Source organism: Myotis myotis, unplaced genomic scaffold (genome assembly GCF_014108235.1).
Source record: "Myotis myotis isolate mMyoMyo1 unplaced genomic scaffold, mMyoMyo1.p scaffold_m19_p_13, whole genome shotgun sequence".
In the NCBI taxonomy this organism is placed as follows: domain Eukaryota; kingdom Metazoa; phylum Chordata; class Mammalia; order Chiroptera; family Vespertilionidae; genus Myotis; species Myotis myotis.
Window position 1 is genome coordinate 22,065,052 of NW_023416317.1, and position 22,859 is coordinate 22,087,910.

Below are 22,859 nucleotides of genomic sequence, written 5' to 3' on the forward strand. Positions count from 1 at the left end.
TAAACTCACCTCTAAGATGGAGGTGCTAGAGAAGCCCTGTGGGATGTTCAGGGAGCCCTTACGAGTTCCAGAGCATGGTCTCTGGAGCCTCGGTTGGCGGGCGGAGATTTGTGGCGAAAGTGCAGTTCGGCAGCGCCGCGGCACTACGTTTACCCTGCGCAGACGCCGTCGCCGCCGCTGCTGCCGCCGCCGCTGTCCCTGCCTTTGCCGCCACCGTCTCTGCTGCCGCCGTCCCCGCGCTGCCTCCGGGAGCCTCCATTGTTCCAGCGGCGCCGGGTCCCGAGACCGGGCAATTTAGGGGCTCTCGAAACAGGAGACAGCAGACAGAGTTGAGACACCGGGGCTCCGGCGGAACCGGGAGCGGCGGGGGTCAGCGCGGGAATCCCGGGGAGCCGGGGCCAGAGCGTGGGACGGCAAGGGGCCGGGGTGGCGAGGTCTGAAGTCTCCGGAATTGGGGCTCTCCCTCCCCGGCCCGTCTTTCCCCGCCAAGTGGGGTCGGAGCCCCGGCGGACGGCCCCGGCGATGAGCCCGGACTCGAGGTGGCCGGTGAGTGCGGGCCTGGGACCAGGGCGAGAGTGGCTAGCGGGGAAGGAGTTGAGTACTTTTGTGGGGCGCGCACTGAGCAGTCCTGCCCAGGTGCCCCTCGGGCCGCTCCAGCCCCCTCCAGGCGGGAGAACTGACAGTGCCTTCGCTTCCAGCGGGAATCCCGGGCAACAGTGTATCCTTCGTGGCTACCAGGGTCAACTTCAGGAGGGGAGCCTTGTTTAACTTGTTACACTTGACAAAAGAGAAACCTCGCCTCATCCGGGTAGGGCTGCGGGCGTGCACCGCCTGGGCTGGGCCTGATCCCTTCGGCTCCCGCCCCCAACTTCCTCTAGCCCCCTGAGTTACGCCGCCACCCCCCTGGGCCCACAGCCTTTCAGATCTAAGTTTTTGGCTCCCTCCCCTGTGCCTCTGCCACTTACTCCCAGCGGGACATCAGCCCGGGTCTCTGTGCTACTTCGGAAGCTGGGGAGCCAGGGCAGCAGAGCTGCAGTGTTCACCAGGGACCCATCACTGAAAGAGGAGAGCTTATTTGTGCTTCTAATTGGTCTGTATTTAAAGACACAGAAGCAGGTAGGAAGTAGAAGGGAGCTGGAGTTTAACTAATAGTTTTACTGACATGGAAGTTGGGTGCTTTGACAAAGAGAGGCTGAAGCAGCCCACTTGCTTGGTTAAGTTGCAGGAGAATAGAGGCCTAGAGGGGTCCTTGTTTGTCAGGGAGCTCAGGGTGGCACTACCTGGAATGGTGCCAAGCCCCTAGCTGAATTGTTAAACTCAACTAAGCCTGGAGAAACTGGGGCAGTCTCTGACTAAGCTGGGCTTCCTGGGGGCTGGTGCCATCTGCTGTCTCCATTCACCCAGGAACACTGGAGAGGAGAATGGGAGGGCCCTGAGGACCAGCATGGAGTTGACTGTGCCTGGATTGTCTTGTTCCTGTTTGTACCCTTAGGACTTGGTACAGCTGCCAGGGCCAGGACATAGACTTCCCCTAAAGACCTCAGAAATGAACTAATTCTTTCTATAATCCAGTGATTCTGCTGGATACCAGGACTAAATCATTGCTACCCATTCAAGCTACTACATGGGCTAACACTCGCCTTCATCCATCTTTCTCAACTCCAAATCTGCTGATCCCTCATTCCTCTATTCATTCAACAAGTTATTCATTCATTTGCCAAAAACTGAATGTCCACTGCATTCCAAGTACTGGGGATATAAAGGTGGGTAGGCTCTGGTGTCTGCAGTGCATAGCTCCCAGTCTAGTGGGAGGAGACAAAGAGGTGAAAATGGAATGCTATGAAAGCAGAGTTCCCCATAGGAGAGACAAAGACATAACAGAAGTGACATTTAATCTGGGCTTTGAAGAATGAGTAGGAGCTCACCAATCAGAAAGGATGGAAGGCATTCTAATAGAGATCGTCTTGCAGTAAGGAGAGGTTATAACTTTCAGGAAATGGCAAGTTGCCTTGGATAGACAGAAACACAGCTGCAACTGGTGAAAAGAAGAGTCTGGAAAGGAGGACTAGGGCCAAACAATGAAAGGAGCACTTGACTGTCAACATAGGGAATTTGGATATTATCCTGAAGTAAGTAGGGAATATCAGAAAGCTTTTAATCACAGATTGAAATGACTGTTGCTACTTGGTAAAAACATCACTCTGGCCACATTATGCAATATTAGGCTAGAAGAGTTGAGGCATAGGGCAGAATAATCAGGCAAGAGGTGATGAGGCCCATACTGTGGCCATGATGTGGAGAAGATGGTATTTGCATATGCTGTAGAGGTGGGCTGGCCAGGATCCTTGAAGAGAGGAAGGGCTAGAGGGAGTGGGGGGAGTGGTCATAAACTCTTCCCCAGGCCTATGCTAACTTATCTGTAAATTCTAGATGTGACAGCATGGGGGTGGACTTTGACGTGAAGACTTTCTGCCACAACTTGCGGGCAACTAAGCCACCATATGAGTGCCCCGTGGAGACTTGCCGCAAGGTCTACAAGAGTTACAGTGGTATTGAGTACCACTTGTACCATTATGACCACGACAACCCACCACCCCCGCAGCAGACTCCTCTCCGTAAGCACAAGAAGAAGGGGCGCCAGTCACGCCCAGCCAACAAGCAGTCACCCAGCCCCTCAGAGGTATCACAGTCACCCAGCCGTGAGGTGATGAGCTATGCACAGGCCCAGCGCATGGTGGAGGTAGACCTGCACGGCCGCGTCCATCGCATCAGCATCTTTGACAACCTAGATGTGGTGTCAGAGGATGATGAGGCCCCCGAGGAGGCCCCTGAGAATGGCAGCAACAAAGAGAACACTGAGACGCCGGCTGTGACTCCCAAGTCAGGCAAGCATAAGAACAAGGAGAAACGCAAGGATTCCAACCATCACCACCACCATAATGCTTCTGCCAGCACCACTCCCAAGTTGCCAGAGGTTGTATACCGGGAGCTGGAGCAAGACACCCCTGATGCCCCACCCCGGCCAACTTCCTATTACCGGTAAGGCCACCTCTGCCTCCTAACTCTGGAACACTGGTCAAACAGGGCTCAGGAGCCGGAGAGCAGTGACAGGCAGCAGACAGGAGAATAGCAGGGATAAAGGATAGCAGGAGCACACTCTTAGGGCAGTAAGAGGAACAGTACTCCAGCTAATGATGGTGGCACTTACTATAACTACTCCTTCATGTTATTCTCATAACCCACTTAGGTAGGTATTGTTCTCATTCCACAGATGAGGAAACTACAGAAGGGGCTAGACTTACCAAAAGTCAAAGGCCAGTAGGTAGCTGAACCAGTATTCAAACCCAGGTTCTTTTGACGCCAAAGCTGCACTATTTCCACTGTATCAGAGGATCCCTTCTCTGGTTTCTGAGCCTCTCCATTCCCTCACTGTGTGACTTTGGGAAAGGCATCTGGCTCTGGTATTCTAGTGACCCCATCTGTAGAGCTGGTTTAATATTCCTCCGCTGGCTTAAAGGTAAAAGACTGGGACACTGATTTCATAAGGTCCTAAAAGCAATTTGTAAATCTGCAGGGGTAATTTTCCCATTGTTCTGTTATTTAGCATGCCCATCCTTTAGCATGCCTAAGCGGTGTTTCCATCAACTATATTTTGTAATCCTCCAATGGCCTTTTTATTTATCTCTTGGTACCCCACTTCCTTCCAAAAGTTTGTCACAGTGGCTCTCTTTTGTTTTTTTTACAGTGGCTCTTAAAGTCACAGGCATAGGCTAAATTCCTTGTAAAAATGAAGGGGTGGGGCAATGTGGTCATAAAATTATATACAGAAAGCCTAGCTGAAGGACGGTACAAAAACCAAGTGTAAAAGTTACCTCTGAGAGTAGGCATCCAAGGCAAAGAAGGCATTCTGATGAGTTAGTTAAGGAGCAATCTTTGGTGTCAACTAATCAGAAGGCCTGATCTCTGAGAAGGATTTATAAAGGTTTTTATATGAAAAGTTTTTACCAAAAGTGCCATTCATATGATGATATACTAATGTCATAAAAGGCAAATCTCATAAAAGCAAATCTGTGGGAACCCAAGTAATTTGGCTCAGTGTGTCACTTTTTTCTCTCGCCTGTTCTTGTGTTAGCCAGTCTCCTTCCTTTCTATCCAGCCCAGCTTCACCTCCTTCTGACTTTCCACTATCTCTTTTCTGTTAGACTGTCATGTCCATCCCCAACACAGAGGCCCCTCAGGGCCTGTCCTCCCTCCTAATGGCTCCCTCCTAATGGCGCTCTTTGCTCTGATAGGCAGCTTAGCCCAGCTCATTCTGCTCCTTTTCTTCCTCCTTCCACTCTTACCTCCTGGGGATCAGGTCTGTTCTCCAGGGCAGATTCACTTTTTCCTCCTGGGGATCAGGTCTGTTCTCTATCAGTTGGAGGTATGTTGCATGTAATTTATTACTACTGTTAGCAAAACGGCCCTAGTTTGGGAAATTATTTGCTTTCCATGTAAATTTGGGAAGAATTGAGATAATCTAATAACACCACTTTCTCTTGCTTGCATCTGAGTGCTTTCTTGAGGGGGAGTAGGAGGGTGGAGTGTCAGCTGGTGAGCCAGGAATTCTACATGACATGCAACCTACCTTATCTGTGCTGTAGCCTGTAATCTGGGTGCACTGTGGAAGTGTGTTATGCACCATCAGGTAATGTCTTGGCAGAGGAAAGTTTTGGAGCTGTTTTCAAGGTCTGGAAGGGGCCATGTGGTTCACACTATCTCTGAGCCACACCCTTTTTCAAGGATGAGAGAATTGTAGTCACCTTTGGAAAGAGGTAAGGGCTAAGGAATAAGTTGCTTCCTATAGACATAGCATTTAAGTCTCTCTCTTCCCTTCCACCCCCAAAATACCTTTCAAATGAACAACACTGGGAACCTGTTTCTGTGTGGTAAATCAAACATGGTTCTTGCCTCTATCCTATGGAGAAGTTCAACACATAAACAGCTATAATCGAAGCAAGGTGGTTGGTCAGGGTTATACAAAAGCTAATGATAAACCTAACATTTATTGAGTACTTACTGCATGCCAGGTACTGTTCCTAAGTACTTTACTTGTATTAACTTACTTAATGCTTACTATAGCTATATGAAATAAGTCCGTATTAACATCACCACTTTAAGATGAAGAAACCTAGGCCCAGGGAGGCTAGCTCACTTGCCTGCTATCATATAAAGATGGCTCCAGCCCGGCGGGCATGGCTCTGTGGTTGTGTTGACCTATGAACCAGGAGGTCACAGTTTGATTCCTGGTCAGGGCACATGCCCAGATTGATCCCCAGTGGGGGTTATGCAAGAGGCAGCTGATCAATGCTGCTTCTCTCATTGATGTTTCTCTCTCTCCTCCCCTCCTTCTCTCTTCCTCCCTGAAATCAATAAAAATATATTTTTAAAAATAAAATAACATGGCTCCAGAGCCTGTTTGCCTGGCCTGCTCTAGCACCAGAGCCCCATTTCCCTTGTGGAGAGAAGAGGTGCAGCTTGCTGTGTGCCACTTGATTTAGCCCATTTAATTTTGTAATTCCATTTAATCCTGACAGCATCTTTGGGAGTAATTATTATTATCTTAATTCTATCATCAATAAAACAGGTTCAGAAAAGAGCAGTGATGCCCTGAAGGTCACAAAGTAGCAGAGCCAGATTTTTATTTTTATTTTTTTCAGAGCCAGGTTTTAAATTAAGGTTTGTTAGAAGCCAACGCCCCATTCATCCTATTGTAGCTCCTGATAGCTTTACAGTACTAGAGTCCAGGTGATCCAGAGCATGGTAAGGGTGTGGGGAGCCCAATGAGTGCCCCAGGGTGGAGTCTGAATCCTAGCTTTGCCACTTCCTGGTTGTGTGACCTTTCTGTGTTGGGCAATTAATTAACTTCTCAAAGCTGGAATTTCCTCATCTGCAAAATAAGGGCAATAAGAACATTGACCCTATGGCTGTGGTGAAAATAAATGTGGTAATTTAGCACAATACCTGGCTCATAGTATATCTTAACTATTCTGATTGTTATCTCCCAATGCTATCCAGAGAACAAAGACAGTACCTATAGTTTGAGGGAGCCCTGAGCTGGTGCTGGTAACAGCTGACAAGACCCACAGCAGCTCCATTCAGGACACTGCCAGCTGGTGCTAAAACAACTTACATATAATTTGCAAGTGACACCTGAGGAACTTCCTTCCACTGACTCTTTGTATTATCATCCAGATGGGTCCTAGCTGCGCCATTTTTCTTCCCTTTAGGAATCTGGTTGAGCCTCTGCACCCCAAGGGAGGCTGTGTAGGACATGAGGTTTGGAGTTGGCAGGCCTAATGCCACTTCCCAGCTTTACCACTTTCTCACAAGAGAGCTAGGGCAGGTGCAGTAACCTCAAAACTATGCTTCCTTTTCTGCAAAACAGGAATGATTACAGGACCTATAGTGCTTGGGGTTAAGGTAAGGATGGTATGAGACAACATATGTGAAGGTACAGGCCTGGCCTAGAGTAAATATTTGGCAAATGTAACACACTGTCTTTAAGGGAGGAAAAACTCAACTATATGATGCTGAGCTGCCTGTGTGCACTGCAGGTACATTGAGAAGTCAGCAGAGGAGCTGGATGAGGAGGTAGAGTATGACATGGATGAAGAGGACTACATCTGGCTGGATATCATGAACGAACGACGGAAGACGGAGGGTGTGAGTCCTATCCCGCAGGAGATCTTTGAGTACTTAATGGACCGGCTGGAGAAGGAGTCCTACTTTGAGAGCCACAATAAAGGCGACCCCAATGCACTAGTGGATGAGGATGCTGTGTGCTGTATCTGCAATGATGGTGAATGCCAGAACAGCAATGTCATCCTCTTTTGTGACATGTGCAACCTGGCTGTGCACCAGGAGTGCTATGGCGTCCCCTATATCCCTGAGGGCCAGTGGCTGTGCCGCCGCTGTCTACAATCACCCTCACGTGCTGTGGACTGTGCCCTGTGCCCCAATAAGGGTGGTGCCTTTAAGCAGACAGATGATGGGCGCTGGGCCCATGTGGTGTGTGCCCTGTGGATCCCTGAGGTCTGCTTTGCCAACACAGTCTTCCTGGAGCCAATCGACAGCATCGAGCACATCCCGCCAGCTCGCTGGAAGCTCACCTGCTACATTTGCAAACAGCGGGGCTCAGGGGCCTGCATTCAGTGCCACAAAGCCAACTGCTACACAGCCTTCCACGTGACATGTGCCCAGCAGGCCGGCCTTTACATGAAGATGGAGCCTGTGCGGGAGACAGGTGCCAATGGCACCTCCTTTAGCGTCCGCAAAACAGCCTACTGTGACATCCATACACCCCCAGGTTCAGCTCGCCGGCTGCCTGCCCTGTCCCACAGTGAGGGTGAAGAGGAGGAGGATGAGGAGGAGGATGAGGGTAAGAGTTGGAGTTCAGAGAAGGTTAAGAAGGCCAAGGCCAAGTCCCGGATCAAGATGAAAAAGGCACGAAAGATCTTGGCAGAGAAGCGGGCAGCAGCACCTGTGGTTTCAGTGCCCTGCATTCCACCACACAGGTATGTGGGGAGCAGTGGACAGGTTGGGAAGAGTGAAGTGACAGGGTTGGGTTATCTTCTTCCTATCAGAAGCTATGTAGAAGTTTAAAAAAAAATCCCAATGAGATTAGCTATAGCAAGTCACCTGACTCTTACATTAGGAGCCAGAAACTTCCCAGTTTTATCTGGCAGACCTAACATATATTTTCAACTGCCCTTCACTTTGATGGTGCGGTTTAAGTTAGGAAGAAAGAGAATGTAATAGCTACCAGCCACAGAAGAAGAAATAGTCTGACTCTGAAAGGAGAACTGGAATGAAAAGGGGGGAAGGAAATGCTTAAGGAGTCACAAAGTAATTACTGCCACTGTGAATCCAAATGAGGGCTGTGATCAGTTATTTTTAACTCTTACTTTACCTAGTCAATTTCCTATGCTGTACCTTGTAACGCTCAATGTGAGTTGGGTATCCCAGGGTCAAATAGAGCAATCTTAGGAGCCAAACTCCCTGACCCCCTGGTATTAGTATTAGTGCTGGGAGCTTGGCTTTCTGTCTGCTGAGGTGCCATTGATGGCACTGTTTGCTCTTTGCCTTAAGCCCGATGTCACAAACTTTTTGACGATAGACTAGCTAGACACCCTTGTTTTACGTAAGAAAATTTGTTATCCTGCTTCCTAGGCTCAGTAAAATTACCAACCGCCTAACAATCCAAAGGAAGAGCCAGTTCATGCAGAGGCTGCACAGCTACTGGACACTGAAGCGGCAGTCACGGAATGGGGTCCCGCTGTTACGTCGCCTGCAGACACATTTGCAGTCTCAGAGGAACTGTGACCAAGTTGGGGTACTGTGTCATATTCCCTGTGGGCTCTGGGAACTAATACCAGGGGATAAGGATCAAGATTTGTAACTATATGTCCTAACCAGTTTGGATCAGTGGATAGAGCATCGGCCTGCGGACTGAAGGGTCCCAGGTTTGATTCCAATCAAGGGCACATGCCTAGGTTGCGAGCTTGAGTCCCAGTAGGGGGCGTGCAGGAGGCAGCCAATTAGTGATTCTCTTTCATCATTGATGTTTCTATCTATCCCACTTCCTTTCTCTCTGAAATCAATAATATATATATATATATATATATATATATATATATATATATGTGTGTGTATGTGTGTATATATATGTGTGTGTATATATATGTGTGTATATATATGTGTATATATATATATATACACACACACACACATATACATATATATATAAAAAGATTTGTAACTATAGCATCCAGTGTCTGAGAGCTTAGACTGTTCCCTTTTTTAAGGTAGCCTTCAAACCAGGCTCAGGAAGAAATTTTTTTCTTGAGATGAGGGATGGAAGGGAATGGCAGGGGCATGCTTCCTGGGGAGAACCAGGAAGAAATTCTTACAAATTATCCACTTGTAGAAGGTACTGTTCCTATGTGTTTATTCATTTACTCAACAAGTGTATACCAAGCATTGGCACAGGAGACACCTAGGTTGAGGAGCTCCCACTTGAGCTGGCACACCTGCCAGTAAGTTTCTGTGCCCCCTCCTTTGGCTTTACCTGCCCTTAGCCCCAGTTTTCTGGGCTATCCTCTCCTCTGCCCTTTCCTCTGACTCCCTCATCATCTTCTGACTCCTTTTTGCTTCTACAGAGAGATTCTGAGGATAAGAACTGGGCCCTCAAAGAACAGCTCAAGTCCTGGCAGCGGCTCCGGCATGACCTAGAGAGAGCTCGGCTGCTGGTAGAGCTGATTCGCAAGCGGGAGAAACTCAAAAGGGAGACGGTGAGTGCTCCTGGGCCAGCTCTGTTTTCCAGAGGAGAAAACATATGTGGGAGAAGGAAAAGCATGTGTTGTCTAGCCAGCAAGTAATAGGGTTGATGCTCAGTGTGCTCTTGGGCTCACCAGAAACAGAATGTCAGAGGAGAGAATGAATGGAACTCTTAATTATGTGATACAAGTAGCTAGTGCTGTAAGTTAAATCAAGGAAGGGAAAGGCCAGAGTAGTTGGGGAGTTTCACTGGGTGGGGCGTTGTAGAACATAGACCTGAGTGAGTACATCCAGCTGTTGAGGGTGGGAAGGAAGGCGAATTCCCAAACCAGCTTTGACCATCTCCTCAGACCTCTACCAAGGGACTGGCCTGGGCCTGGCTGATTGGGCCTTTATGTGTGTCAGATCAAGGTCCAGCAGATTGCCATGGAGATGCAGCTGACCCCTTTTCTCATCCTCCTTCGCAAAACCTTGGAGCAGCTCCAAGAGAAGGACACAGGCAACATCTTCAGCGAGCCGGTCCCTCTGTCTGAGGTAACCGAATTGGACGAAGTAAGAATCCCTTCCCCTCACTCCACCTTCTTTCTGTTCCTCTCTCAGTTGGACCCCTGCTGCAGGTCTGGGCCAGGGACTAGGAGGGGACCTTGAAGAGAGGGGCTTGGTGGCTCTGGGGCTCCAGGATGAACTGGAGCCACATGCATCACATGGACTCTGTCTTGTCCCTTTCATACTACAAGTGCCCAGAATGGGAGGCAATCTGCACTCCCCAGAGGCAGGGACTGAGTCTGCCAAATGAATAACCACAGGGCAGGAAGACACTTTCTGGGTGCTGACCCCTAGAACAGAGACTTTAGAAGGCTCAGCACCTAAAGAACCAGCTCTGAAGCCCTAGGTTCTGATTGGCAGACTATTCTTTCTAAAAGGTATAAAATGAGAGGCCTAAGGCAGCAGCCTCCTTATAAGTCTTAATGATAAGCAAAAAAGAGCTATAGGAATGCAAGCTCGTATTACTTCCAGAGGACTCCCCTAGCTATTTTCTTGTTGAAGCCTCATACGGCTGTAGGAGGTGGATTTGGCAGTAATTTTATCACTTTTCCAGGCCAGGAAAAGACGGTCCAGAGAGGTTAAGAGACTTGCCAAGATCACACAGCTTGTGACTGGTAAAGTCAAGACTGAATCCAGCTCTCTTTTCCCCTGAGCTATACGCCTACCTCTAACTGGTGGGAGGAGGTTACTGGATGCATTTCAAGGGGTAGTATTAGGGGCAGGGGTTCAGGGGGAATGAGAAGCATATCTCCACTTAGCTACACCTACCCTGTTCTCCCAGGTACCTGACTACCTAGACCACATCAAAAAGCCCATGGATTTTTTCACCATGAAGCAGAACTTGGAGGCTTATCGCTACCTGAACTTTGATGATTTTGAGGAGGACTTCAACCTCATCGTCAGCAACTGCCTCAAGTATAACGCCAAGGACACCATCTTCTACCGGGCAGCGGTGCGGCTCCGTGAGCAGGGTGGTGCTGTGCTCCGCCAGGCCCGGCGCCAGGCAGAAAAAATGGGCATTGACTTTGAGACGGGCATGCATATCCCCCACAACCTGGCTGGAGACGAGGCCCCACACCACACTGAAGATGGTGGGTGATGAGTCACACACACATAAGAGGCCAATGCTAGGGATGAACAGCTTTCCAAAAGTCCCCTCCTGGGAGCAGGCAGTGTAGGTGGGAAGCACTTAGGCTGAGCAGTGACAAGCTATCCCCAGGAAGCCAGGCTGGTGAATGGATAGCAATGCCTGTCAGTTCACATCTTGGTTCTGCTATTTTATGGCTGTTCCTGGCCAGCAGCTGAGGGGAGAAGGGTTTCTTTTTCTTTTCTTTTTAAAATATATTTCTTTATTGATTTCAGAGAGGAAGGGAGAATGAGAGAGAGATAGAAACATCAATGATGAGAAACACTGATCGGCTGCCTCCTGCACGCACCCCACCGGGGATCGAGCCCGCAACCCAGGCATGTGCCCTTGGCTGGAGTCGAACCTGGGACCAGTCAGTCCGCAGGCTACTATCCACTGAGTCAAGCCTAGGGCTCTTTTCTTTTTATTAATATATTTTTATTGCTTTCAGAGAGAAAGGGAGAGGTAGAGAGAGAGAGAAACATCAATGATGAGAGAATCATTGATCGGCTGCCTCCTGCACGCCTCACACTGGGGACTGAGCCCGCAACCAGGCATGTGCCCTAACCAGGAATGGAACCGTGACCTCCTGATTCAACCATCTAGTGACACCGACCGGGCAAGAGTGGGTTTCTTACTGCTTGTCCAGATTTAAGGGGGCCAAAAAGCTGCTCTGAATCTGACCTTTTCCCCCTATCCCCACTCCTAGCAGCAGAGGAGGAGCGGCTGGTCCTGTTGGAGAACCAGAAGCACCTGCCAGTGGAAGAGCAGCTGAAGTTGTTGCTGGAACGGTTGGATGAAGTGAATTCCAGCAAGCAGAGTGTGGGCCGCTCACGGCGCGCAAAGATGATCAAGAAAGAGATGACAGCGCTTCGGCGGAAGCTTGCCCACCAGCGGGAAACTGGAAGGGATGGGCCTGAGCGCCATGGCCCTTCCAGCCGGGGCAGCCTGACACCTCACCCAGCAGCCTGTGACAAGGATGGGCAGACAGACAGTGCCGCTGAGGAGAGCAGCAGCCAGGAGACAAGCAAAGGTCTGAACCCCATAACAAGGTGGACCCCAAAGCAAATTAGACTTTGACTCTGCAGCACACACTCAGCCCCTGCCATCCCCAAGGCAGAGGTCTTTCCTGCACAGCTAGCTGTACTTTCTCCCTCATTCCCCAATCAGGGGCCTCTTAGCTGTATCTCTGGCTATTTGTATAAGAGACACTGTTCCCAATTCCATGACCCTCAAATCATTTCCCCAACAATAGCTGGAGTATTGGACTTATACACCCAGGGCATACCCTGGATGACATCTGCCCTTCCCACATCAGGCCCCTCACCAACTTTCCTTCTCTCTTTCTCTGCTCCAGGCCTGGGTCCCAACATGTCCTCAACCCCCGCACATGAGGTGGGCAGGAGAACCTCAGTTCTGTTCTCCAAAAAGAACCCGAAGACAGCTGGACCGCCCAAGAGGCCGGGCCGGCCCCCCAAAAACCGGGAGAGCCAGATGACCCCCAGCCACGGAGGCAGTCCTGTGGGGCCCCCTCAGCTTCCCATCATGGGCTCCCTGCGTCAGCGCAAGCGGGGTAGGAGCCCCCGGCCCAGTTCCAGCTCAGACAGCGACAGTGATAAATCCACAGAAGACCCCCCAATGGGTGAGCCTCACCACCCAGTACCCCAAGAGAGTGAGCAAAGCTACCATCTTTCCCAACATAACTTCCACCTATCCCTTCATTTTCCCATAATATCTCAGAGCTAGAAGGGCCCTTAGGAATCATTTAATTCAATCCCCTCATTTTACAGACTGGGAAACTGAAACCCAAAGACACTGATCCAGCTAGATTCCCATCCAAGCCCCCCTCCATTGTATCACTTCACCTTTTCTCTTCTCATCCTCCTTGGTGATCTCCTGCCCTTTAAGCCATTTGTGTCCTAAGGTCTATAACTGCTGAGGGAAGTGTAAGGGGTGGGGCAGGGCTGTGGCCAGCTGTGGTGGACACCACCCAGAGCTAGCTCTGCTGGCCAAGGTTGGAGGAATATTCCAGCACAGAAAGGGAAGCCAAGGCTCTTAAGTACCTCTTACCCCCATGTCATCTCTGATCTACATCTTCCTGACCGATTCCTTCCCTCCTCCCCTTCCCCCCCAACCAAGACTTACCAGCCAATGGCTTCAGCAGTGGAAACCAGCCAGTCAAGAAGAGTTTCTTGGTATATCGTAATGACTGCAGCCTTCCCCGGAGCAGCTCAGACTCTGAGTCCAGCAGCAGTAGCAGCAGCAGTGCTGCCTCAGATCGGACCAGGTACCAGCCCTCCAGATCAAGGCCTGCCTCTGGGATGCCCTTCTGGGTTTCCCTGTGGGAAGTGGGGTGGCAGCCATCTCAGCCTAGATTAAGATGGCTCAAATCCAAGGTTCTCTGCAAAATAAATGAAATAGATGAGCGTATCACCATAATGGAATGGAGGGAACCATACAGGGTTCAGCTGATGTTTTAGAGCAGAGGGCATAAACTCTTGCTTTGTGGCCTGGATTTGGCCTACAGACATATTTTCTTTGGCCAGCATGGTGTGTTTTTAAAAATGAATTCAGAAGTACCACATAAAATTCCCAGTTTCTGTGTTCTTTTTAAAAACTAGGTCTGGCAAATCTGGCCAGTATTGCTTTTAGACAGGGTATACATTCATCATCACCACTGCTAAACCCAGCCCACATCAGTCAAATCACTGCCAAGCCACTGAGAGCATTTGGATTTGAAAATCTTTAAGTAGTTTCTGCTTTCCAAAAATCTTAGACACTGGGGGTTTAAAGAAGAAAGGACACCCACCATGCCATTCTCCACTCTTCTTTGAGCTGAGCTCCCTTTGTTTTGTCTACAGCACAACACCCTCAAAACAAGGCAGGGGCAAGCCCTCCTTCTCTCGGGGCACATTCCCAGAGGACAGCAGTGAAGATACCTCAGGCACTGAGAATGAGGCCTACTCCGTGGGTACTGGCCGCGGCGTGGGCCACAGCAGTAAGTACCCTCGCCCAAGGCCAGGGATGCTGGGGCCCCAGTGTCCGGGCCTTACCAGCCCCCTGTCTGCTGATCTGCCCCCTCTCTCCCATTCCTGTGAAGTGGTAAGGAAGAGTCTGGGCCGGGGAGCTGGCTGGCTGTCAGAGGATGAGGACTCCCCGCTGGATGCTCTGGACCTTGTGTGGGCCAAGTGCCGAGGGTATCCATCGTACCCAGCTCTGGTAGGCTTCTCCTCTTTTTTGTCATAACCCTTGCCTGTCAACCCCAGAATGCAGACTTACAATTAGTAGACTTTTTCTACTCTCTGCTGAGCTGCAGAGTACAAGGGTCTTTGGCAGGTAGAGAATTAGAGGTCCCTGATTAGTTTCTCCAGCTTTCCCTTTTCCTTCCCATGACCCCTTGGGCTCTGAAGTAATTCAGCATAGGAAGAACGTCAGCATTGCAGTAGCATGATAATCTTTCCATGTCTCTACTTCAAAGGAGTCTCCAAATTCTTAGGTAGAGTTACCCTTGGGGAAGAGGGGACTGAACCAAACCAAGGTCTTACTATTCCTTCAGATCATTGATCCAAAGATGCCCCGGGAAGGTATGTTCCACCATGGGGTTCCCATTCCTGTGCCCCCACTAGAGGTGCTGAAACTTGGGGAGCAGATGACCCAGGAAGCCCGAGAGCATCTCTACCTCGTCCTCTTCTTTGACAACAAGCGAACCTGGTAAGGGAGGAGGGGAGCATGTGGTGACTCACAGCCACAAATACAACCCTGGAAATGGGGGCAGACTGTGAGGAAATTCCAGCAACAGACAGGCTGGGCTGTCACCAATCAGTGGGGGAGGGACTTAGGCCTTTAAGAAAAAGTCTGAGCAACTGATTGGGCACAGCTGACAAACAGCTGTGACTAGAAAACAAAGAACCATCAGTGACTGTGACAAATGGGAGTGGCTCCCCACCCAGATCGAGGTGATTTCTATACTTAGTTTTCCCACCTCTGCCTCCATGGTGACAAGATTAGGATAAAGCAGGCATAAAGTCAGACTCTGAATCCCTCTTCTGTCTCGTTTACATAATGTAATCTTTTTGTTAACTATACGCAGAGGATGTTTAATACCAGTAAAGTCTGCCTGGAGCCTGTGGGACAGGATACTATTTCAGGTTAGGTCAGGGCTCCTTTTTGCACCCATAAATTCCTTGTGGTTACGGCTCAGTGTGACAGTTGACTGGGCTCTTTTATCACTGTGAACAGTTATTTGAGGGCAGGGAACCCCAGTGCCCACCAGAGCCTCGTTCTCAGGAGGTGTTTTTAAATGAGTGAAGAAGGCTGGTGCTTATTGCTCTCCCAGAGATGACTTAATTGATCCTCACTTCGTCTTGTAGGCAATGGCTGCCTAGGACTAAGCTGGTTCCTCTGGGTGTGAACCAGGACCTCGACAAGGAGAAGATGCTAGAGGGCCGCAAGTCTAACATCCGCAAATCAGTGCAGATTGCCTACCATAGGGCTCTGCAACACCGCAGCAAGGTCCAGGGCGAGCAGAGCAGCGAGACCAGTGATAGTGACTGATACTGCCCAGCACAGCCCAATCTACGGTGCCCTGCCACCTCTCTCCCCTTTGCTCACTGTCCTGGAGTGGCACCGGCCTCTGCACTGACTCATTCCTGGTCTTGGGGCCAGTCTCAGGGGAAGCTGGGTGGGGGAGGTCCCTCCTGCCCTGAGTGCAGCTGGACTGTACAGAACACTCCGAGGGCCCATGGTAGCTCTGTGCAAAGAGAGGGGAGGTCCCACAGGCCAGAAAGCTCCAGAGACCTCACAGCATTGCAGTGCAGGGTGGTGGGCCAAGGTTAGGACACTGCATAAAACAGGCCATCCCATCACCTCTGCCTGCTCATGCCAGGAGAATCCATAACTGCCTAGTGGCCTGAGGCCTGTGCAGGTGATATGGTGAATGGGCATCCGCCCTGCCTAACAGTGGGATTGATGTCTGTCCAGCCTGGAAGAGGGGCACTAGGTGACCCCCTCCCCTGCTTTTGTAAATACTGTAATTAGTGGAGAATTTAAATTATTCTCATTTGTAACTGCGTTTCCGGTCGCGCCAGAGTCATTTGGTACTAAAAAGACTGGGGCCTGTCCCCTCTCCCCTCCTTCCCATAGATTCCCCACCTTTCAAACTGGTTTGTATTTATTTCAAAAGAAGAAAATATATTGATTCTTAGAAAATAAATTGTTTGGAATTCTTGGTTCTTGCCTTCTGCCAGGGCAAAGGGAGTTTCTGTTCCCCAGGGATGGCAAATAATTGGGCCCAAGTGTTGCTGGCTGCTCTGCATATTGCATTTGTAAGATAACGGCAAAGATAATATGACAGCTCCCATTTCCCATGCACTTACTGAGTGTCAGTACCCATGCTAGCTCCTTTAGATACAGTTTCATGTAATCCTTTCATTAACTATAGGAACGGTTAATAATAGGATGGTTATTTCTACAAAGACATAGATTTTGAAAAATTAAGTAACTTGCCTAAGTTCTCACTAGGAAGTTGCCAGAAAGCTCCAGAGACCTCACAGCAGTGTAGTGCAGGGAGGGTGGGCCAAGGTTAGCACCCTGCATAAACAGGCCAGGAGAAGCCATACTGCCTAGTGGCCTGAGGCCTGTGCAGGTGGTAAGGTGAACGGGCATCCGCCTCCCAGTGGGAATGACGCTGTCCCACTAGCATCTGAACTCAGGTCTGTTGTCTGCAATTTAACCAGTAGGTGCAACTGCTAGAGGAAGAGTCAGCTGCGCCTTCTTTCATGAAGGTCGGATGTTTAAAGTTCTTCAACGGTAGGATTGTCCAAGTGTTTCAGAGCCACTAGAGCTGTGACTTTCCCCTTCTTAACTGGGAACAGAGCGGCACTATAGACTGTTGCTGTTCTTCATTCATTCCCAACCCTGGCTCCTTTTCTGATTCAGACATTTTTTGAAGGAATGTCTTCCAAGTGCTAGGCACCTGTGGGCTGGTGTGCCAATGGATGAAACAGTCACAGGAAGCAGCTGCGGAGGGTTTTGGAGCTACTGAGTGGATGTGCGACAACAGCATGTCTGATGATACCAAGTTGCTGGTGCTCCCTGCGAGGTAATGGGGGTGGGGCACAAAGAAACCAGCGGTAAATCTCGCCCTTCAGGAATCTGCAGTCTAATCATCGATCACCAAAAATCACTATGCTAGGAGGAGAAAAAAAGTCGCCGGTTAAAAGCACAGGTCTAGCTTTTTGTGACTTTCTCCAGAAGGGAAGAAATTACATCTTTCCTGGGCTCAGCCAGCCAGCCGGCCCCGGCAACCGGGCTAGGCAGACAGGCTGCCCCGCGGCCACACGCTGACGCTTGAACTTTGAGTCGCCTTTCCCAGCCCCTGAGAAGCCCGACACAAGCCGCATTGGATGCGGCAGTGTGAGATGGGGGAGGACGGAAGGAAAGTCCTCCCGAGGAGAGAGCAGCGGAGGCAGGGACAGGAGGCCGATCTAGAGTCAGGCCTCAGAGTGGTCTGTGAGGAGGCCTAAGACCGGCGGGCGCGGAGACATTTCCTCAGGAGACAGGCGCTGTGGAGACTCCCCACAGGGCTCGGTGGGCTGGCGCTGTGTTCGGGTCCGGGTCCGGGTCCGATTCTCAGTGAAGAGGAGCTCATCGGAGGAGGACCTCAGTAAGCGAAAAGCAGACTAGAGAGGCGCGGTGGGAAAGGCTCTCTGAAGATGGCGGGGGATAGGATTTGGTTGTGCGGGCCGGCAAGCCTGACGACAGGCAGGGAGGACCGGGGGCTGAGGGCCCCGGCCGGTGGGGACACGCTGGCCCGCCTAATGCGGAGGAAAGGGCCAGCGGCGAGCCCAGCGCGCGCTAACCGCTGAGAGGCCTCGGGAAGGCCCGCCCAGCGCCGCCACGCCCGTTCTCATTGGCGCCTCGTATTTCCCCGCGGATTGGCTACCTCTAAAACGGACTTGCGCCCTACTTCCGGTGAGGCTTCTCAGGAAAGGCCGGAAGGGTGCGCTTGCGCTTGCGCTTGCGTCCCAGAACCACTGCCGCTTCCGGGTACAATGGTGAGCGCGCTGGGGCGTGGCGGGCGGAAGGTTTAGGGCAGAAGGTGGGACAGAGTGGAGGGGGCGGGACTTTGGCGGGTGGTAAGGGGCGGGGCCTTCGAGGAGTGGTAGAAGGAAACTGGGCGGACCTTATACAAACATTGAGAGGCGAGGATTTCGTGGAGTTGGATGAGGCCTTCGGTGAGGGAGGCCTTTGGTTCTTGGTCTCTTAGTGGGCGTGGTCTGCTGGTAGCAAGTAGGTCTGGGTCTGAGTGGGCGGAGCCATTATGGGGCGGAGCCTGATACAGAAATATTAGCCTGCTCACTTTTGCTTGGTTAGCATGGGGCATCGCACTCTGTCCTCCGTCCCGGCCCTCTGGGCCTCCATCCCATGTCCACGCTCCGAGCTGCGCCTGGACTTGGTTCTAGCTTCTGGACAATCCTTCCGGTGAGTGACCTTAGCCTGAAGTGCAAAGTTGGGTGTGTTGGAAGAAACCTCAGTGTATCAATGTATGAAACAGGAAATTGAGGCAGGGGTGGAGAGCCTGTTACCTTTTTTTTTTAATAGCCGGTGATTGTTGTAAGGGTGGGAAAATAGTTGGATATAATAAGCCTGTGCAGTGTTGCGAGGATCAAATGATATAATTGATGTAAAATAAAGCACTTTTACTTTACAAATGATAAATCAGTTTTATGTATAGAAAGGTTGTAGGATGGGAGGGTCCCAAAGGTTGCAAGAAGGGAAACTGAGTGCTAGGGCCCTGTGCCTGGGGTCTCAGGTGGAAGGAGCAAAACCCTGCGCACTGGAGTGGCGTGCTGGCAGACCAGGTATGGACACTGACCCAGACCGAGGAGCAGCTCTACTGCACTGTGTACCGAGGGGAAAGGGGCCAGGCTGGCAGGCCCACACCAGGAGAGCTAAAGGTCCTGCGCCAGTACTTCCAGCTGGATGTCAGCCTGGCTCAATTGTATTGCCATTGGAGTTCCAAGGACCCCCACTTCCAAAAAGTAGCTCAGAAATTCCAAGGTGAGTATAGAGCCTGGGACAAGGGCTTGGGTTGGGGTCATTGTAATTTGGTTAGGTTACTCAGTTTCACCATCTGTAAAGTGGGGATTATATCTACCTCATAGGATTTTATGAGGATTAAATGAGCTAATACATGTAAAGTGTTTAGAATAGTGCCTGACACATAGTAGTTATTATTACTGTTATGATTATCCTGCTGACCACCATCATGGAGTGACAAGGATATTGAGCCAAATTCTGGCTGTGTGACCTAGGGCAGGGGACATCATTCATTCTGTAAATATTACAGAGCATCTGCTATGTGACTGGGGATATAGCAGTGAACAAAGTGGACACAAATCCCACCCTCATAGTGCTTACATTGTGGCTTGTCTGTGGAATGGGATGATGACCCAGACCTCTCAAGATGCTATGAGGAATGATGTTGCTTTCTCTAACAACTTTGTCCCTCATTCCCCTGGGAGCCTACATGCCTAGGATCTGAGGGTGAGAGGAGGCCACTCCTGACAACAGGTGCTTCTCTTACCCCCTGCCTTTCCTATCTTCAGGTGTTCGACTCCTACAACAGGATCCCATCGAGTGCCTTTTCTCCTTCATCTGTTCCTCCAACAACAACATTGCTCGCATCACTGGCATGGTGGAGCGGCTCTGCCAAGCCTTCGGACCTCGGCTCATCCAGCTCGATGATGTCACCTACTATGGCTTCCCCAGCCTGCAGGCCCTGGCTGGTGAGTCGGTGGGTGCCTGCCCCAATGCTCACTAACAGCTTTCAGAGTCTGTTCAGTTCTCCCCTGGTCCCCATCTCCCATCTCAAAGCTTCTTGCCTTCCCAAAGACTGTCCTCATCCAGAATCACCCTGCCTGGTCCGATCAGCCCCAGACATACCTCACCCTCCCTATTTGTCTCTGAAATGTCAGCACCTCACTACTCTGTTTTTTGCCCCATGGTTTCAATGCCTCATCAGAAAAACATCCATATGCAGTGTGTAATAGGTTGGGATTAAATACATATGCTTTTTTATTTTATTTTTTTAAGAGAAAGTTTATTTAGAAAGTCACAGAGGTAGAAGTGAGCTGTAAAAGAAATGGGATCAGGAAACAAGTTACAGAGGCACAAGAAGGACCCTCGGAGCTTAGGAGAAAGAGAGAGGCAAGGAAAATGCACATTGGCAGAAGTGGGTGAGGAAAGGCACTGGCGTGCTCCATAGAGAGAAACCTCTGCACACATGTTCTGGAAAGAGACTGCCTTAGTCTGAATCCCAACTCTGGCACTTATTTAGCCTCTCCTCTGTTTCTTCATCTGTGGAATGTGATAATAACTTATCAGAGTTGTCACAAGAGTTGAGTTAAAGAATACACATACTGCACGTAGTACATTGTTTGGCTTATGGGAAATACGCAGAAAATTCAAGTTGCTATCTGTATAGTGATCCAACAATTTTGTATCCAGGAACACACATTCTTTACAGCAGTCCTGTGAGGCAAGTTTTATAGAGATAAGTATCTCTATTGGCAAAGTGAGGACCAAGTTAGGGGAAGTGCTTGGGGAATGTATAGTAAGGAGACAGCCTGCCTGAAAAAAAAAAAAAGAATGTTTTTGGTGCTTAGAAACCCAGTCTTGTACCTTAGCTTCCAGCTTAGTATTCATAAGAACTCAAGAAATTCATTCACCTCTTCAGGCTTCTCTTAACTTGTTTGTAGGATGGGGGTAACAGTTCCTATCTAGAAGGGTGAGAGGGAATAAAGCAATCATGAAGCGGGTTTAGAGCACATGAGTTCGTGTTTCAGATCCAGGTGCAGATCCCATCTCCACCATGTCCTTTCTTCAAGTTACTTAACCTTTTCTAAGTCATCATTTTGAAATAGGAAAAACATCTGTGAAATAGGAAAAACAGCCCAGCCAGTGTTGCTCAGTGGTTGGATGTTGACCTATGAATCAGGAGGTCAGGGTTTGATTCCTGGTCAGGGCACATGCTCAGTTTGTGGGCTCGATCCCCAGTAGGGGTCATGCAGGAGGCAGCCGATCAATGATTCTCTCTTATCATTGATGTTTCTATCTCTCTCTCTCTCCCTCTCCCTTCCCCTCTGAAATCAATAAAAAAATATATATTTTAAATAGGAAAAAATACAGTACTATTATCAGGGTCCTTGAGAAAAATGAGTCTGATAATGTATCCAAAGCACTTCGTCCATATTTGGTAACCAGCACTTGATCATAGAAGCTCTTGCTATTATTATGACTATTATTTTAGATCATGGGTGTGAACAGCCCTTTGGAAAGGTTAAGAAATTCAGTTGGGGAGTTTGTCCAGGGCAGCAAGCCCTTCTGAGTCCCTGCTCCAGTGTCCAACACATAATAGGTATTCAGAAAACATTTGTACAGGGGTGGAACCCAGACCTAACCCTGTCCTTTGCACATACAAGTATCCCAGGGTCTTCCAGAGGGTGGTGAGGTGGGAGAGGGGTGCTTAGGAAAGCATTCCTGTGGGGTGGAGGGCTCACACTAGCCTGAGGACATAAAAGGATTTGAGGATGCCTGACCCTGCTCCTTTCCCCACCCTCCTACAGGGCCAGAGGTGGAGGCTAAGCTCAGGAAGCTGGGCCTTGGGTACCGTGCCCGCTATGTGAATGCCAGTGCCCGAGCCATCCTTGAAGAACAGGGGGGGTTGCCCTGGCTGCAGCAGCTGCGCAAGGCCTCCTACGAAGAGGCCCACAAGGCCCTCTGCACCCTGCCTGGAGTGGGCACCAAGGTGAGGCCTCAAAGCAGGTCGGAGCTACCCTCAGACCACTCATATAGAGAGTAACAGAGCAGGAGACAAGGCAGGCCTGAGAGCTGGGTGCAGGCTCAGCTTCTGGAGGCAGAGCAGGAAGGAGAAATGATACAAGCAGATACTTTATTAGAGAAAATGCAAAAAGGGTATGAAGGACATTACCCTCTGAATGCATTTGTAGAAAGGTCATTTGTTCAGGTGCACATATACACTGCTATATATATACACAGAAATTTCCTGAAGGAATCACAGGGAACTTAATAGTGGTTACCTTTGGGAAGACACATAGGAAGGTATTTCTACTTTTATTCTTCTTGTGAATTATATGTACTTATAAAATTTTTTCTTTAATTTCAACAAGAGGATTGTGAATCCGACATTTATTGTGTTCTTCTGTAAACTTCTCTGCAGTTTTGTTTAAAGAACTTTTTTTTTAATGGATCTGAACTTCACTCTAACATTAAGTCCTTGTTTTGCTTCTTCCTAGCCATGTAACTTGAGCCAAGTCATTTTACCTTTCAGAACCTCAGTTATCTGCAAAATGAATATAGTACCAGCTTCTTTTCAGGTTATGAGAACTTGGCCTACGTTGATATTCATGCAGTAGCACTCTCATCACATCTGTATTTAAAATTATTAATAGTTGGTATATAATGATTGAGAATATAGAATAATAATAACCTCAGAGTGGAGGAGGAAGTGTAGCTGGCTTTGGGGCTAGAAGCAGGATGCTGCCTGAATCCTGCCATTCCTCCTCTTTTTCCGTCAAAGGTGGCCGACTGCATCTGCTTGATGGCCCTAGACAAGCCCCAGGCCGTGCCCGTGGATGTCCACGTGTGGCAGATTGCCCAACGTGACTACAGTTGGCACCCCACAACAACCCAAGGCAAGGGTCCAAGCCCCCAGGCCAACAAGGAACTAGGTAAGGAGAGAGGGAGATGCCAGGGCTGGTAGTAGGCTGAGGTGGTAGAAACTTTTCACCTCTCTCCCTAATACCCCACCACTGTGGATGGGGAGTGGAAGGGGCCAATTTGTTTT

The 22,859-nt window shown here is 49.7% G+C and overlaps 2 protein-coding genes across 22 annotated transcripts in view; both read left to right on the plus strand.

The window, feature by feature from the left end:
• The first annotated feature begins 200 nt into the window (after positions 1 to 200).
• Positions 201 to 18,050, plus strand: BRPF1 (bromodomain and PHD finger containing 1). Of its 12 annotated transcripts, none has more exons than XM_036332092.1 (14): positions 202 to 546; positions 1,493 to 1,763; positions 2,431 to 3,039; positions 6,597 to 7,556; positions 8,212 to 8,374; positions 9,201 to 9,332; positions 9,724 to 9,870; positions 10,646 to 10,955; positions 11,700 to 12,023; positions 12,348 to 12,632; positions 13,130 to 13,277; positions 13,852 to 14,209; positions 14,547 to 14,701; positions 15,361 to 16,202. In XM_036332092.1, exons 3-14 carry the CDS (start codon positions 2,441 to 2,443, stop codon positions 15,542 to 15,544), a joined length of 3,765 nt encoding a protein of 1,254 aa, XP_036187985.1. In that variant the 5' UTR covers positions 202 to 546; positions 1,493 to 1,763; positions 2,431 to 2,440; the 3' UTR covers positions 15,545 to 16,202. The 12 variants fall into 12 exon arrangements, with proteins under 12 accessions (XP_036187994.1, XP_036187987.1, XP_036187985.1 ...); XM_036332098.1 differs by lacking the exon at positions 1,493 to 1,763 and having other exon boundaries at positions 9,724 to 9,852; positions 13,852 to 13,988; positions 14,091 to 14,209; XM_036332096.1 differs by lacking the exon at positions 1,493 to 1,763 and having other exon boundaries at positions 203 to 546; positions 13,852 to 13,988; positions 14,091 to 14,209.
• Positions 18,051 to 18,156: 106 nt separating this feature from the next.
• The window catches only part of OGG1 (8-oxoguanine DNA glycosylase), a 44,946-nt gene continuing 40,243 nt past the window's right edge, over positions 18,157 to 22,859 (plus strand). For 3 of the 10 annotated variants that reach the window (XR_004971496.1, XR_004971494.1, XR_004971495.1), the window contains exons 1-4: positions 18,158 to 18,472; positions 18,804 to 19,051; positions 19,600 to 19,779; positions 22,593 to 22,743. Coding sequence is in view for 3 of the 10 variants with exons in the window: in XM_036332113.1 (XP_036188006.1) it covers positions 18,366 to 18,472; positions 18,804 to 19,051; positions 19,600 to 19,779; positions 21,619 to 21,800; positions 22,593 to 22,743 (868 nt within the window). In the remaining 7 variants the exon portion in view is untranslated. Of the gene's footprint in view, positions 18,473 to 18,803; positions 19,052 to 19,599; positions 19,788 to 21,618; positions 21,801 to 22,592; positions 22,796 to 22,859 lie in introns of those variants that run through there. The other 7 variants (XR_004971491.1, XM_036332113.1, XR_004971493.1 and 4 more) reach the window with 5 other exon arrangements.

Coding starts and splice junctions, on each gene's coding strand:
- BRPF1 (XM_036332092.1), top strand. CDS start 2,441: ATGGGGGTGGACTTTGACGTGAAGACTTTCTGCCACAACTTGCGGGCA. Junction 13,278..13,851: donor GCTGCCTCAGATCGGACCAG/GTACCAGCCCTC, acceptor TTTTGTCTACAG/CACAACACCCTCAAAACAAG. Junction 14,210..14,546: donor ATCCATCGTACCCAGCTCTG/GTAGGCTTCTCC, acceptor CTATTCCTTCAG/ATCATTGATCCAAAGATGCC.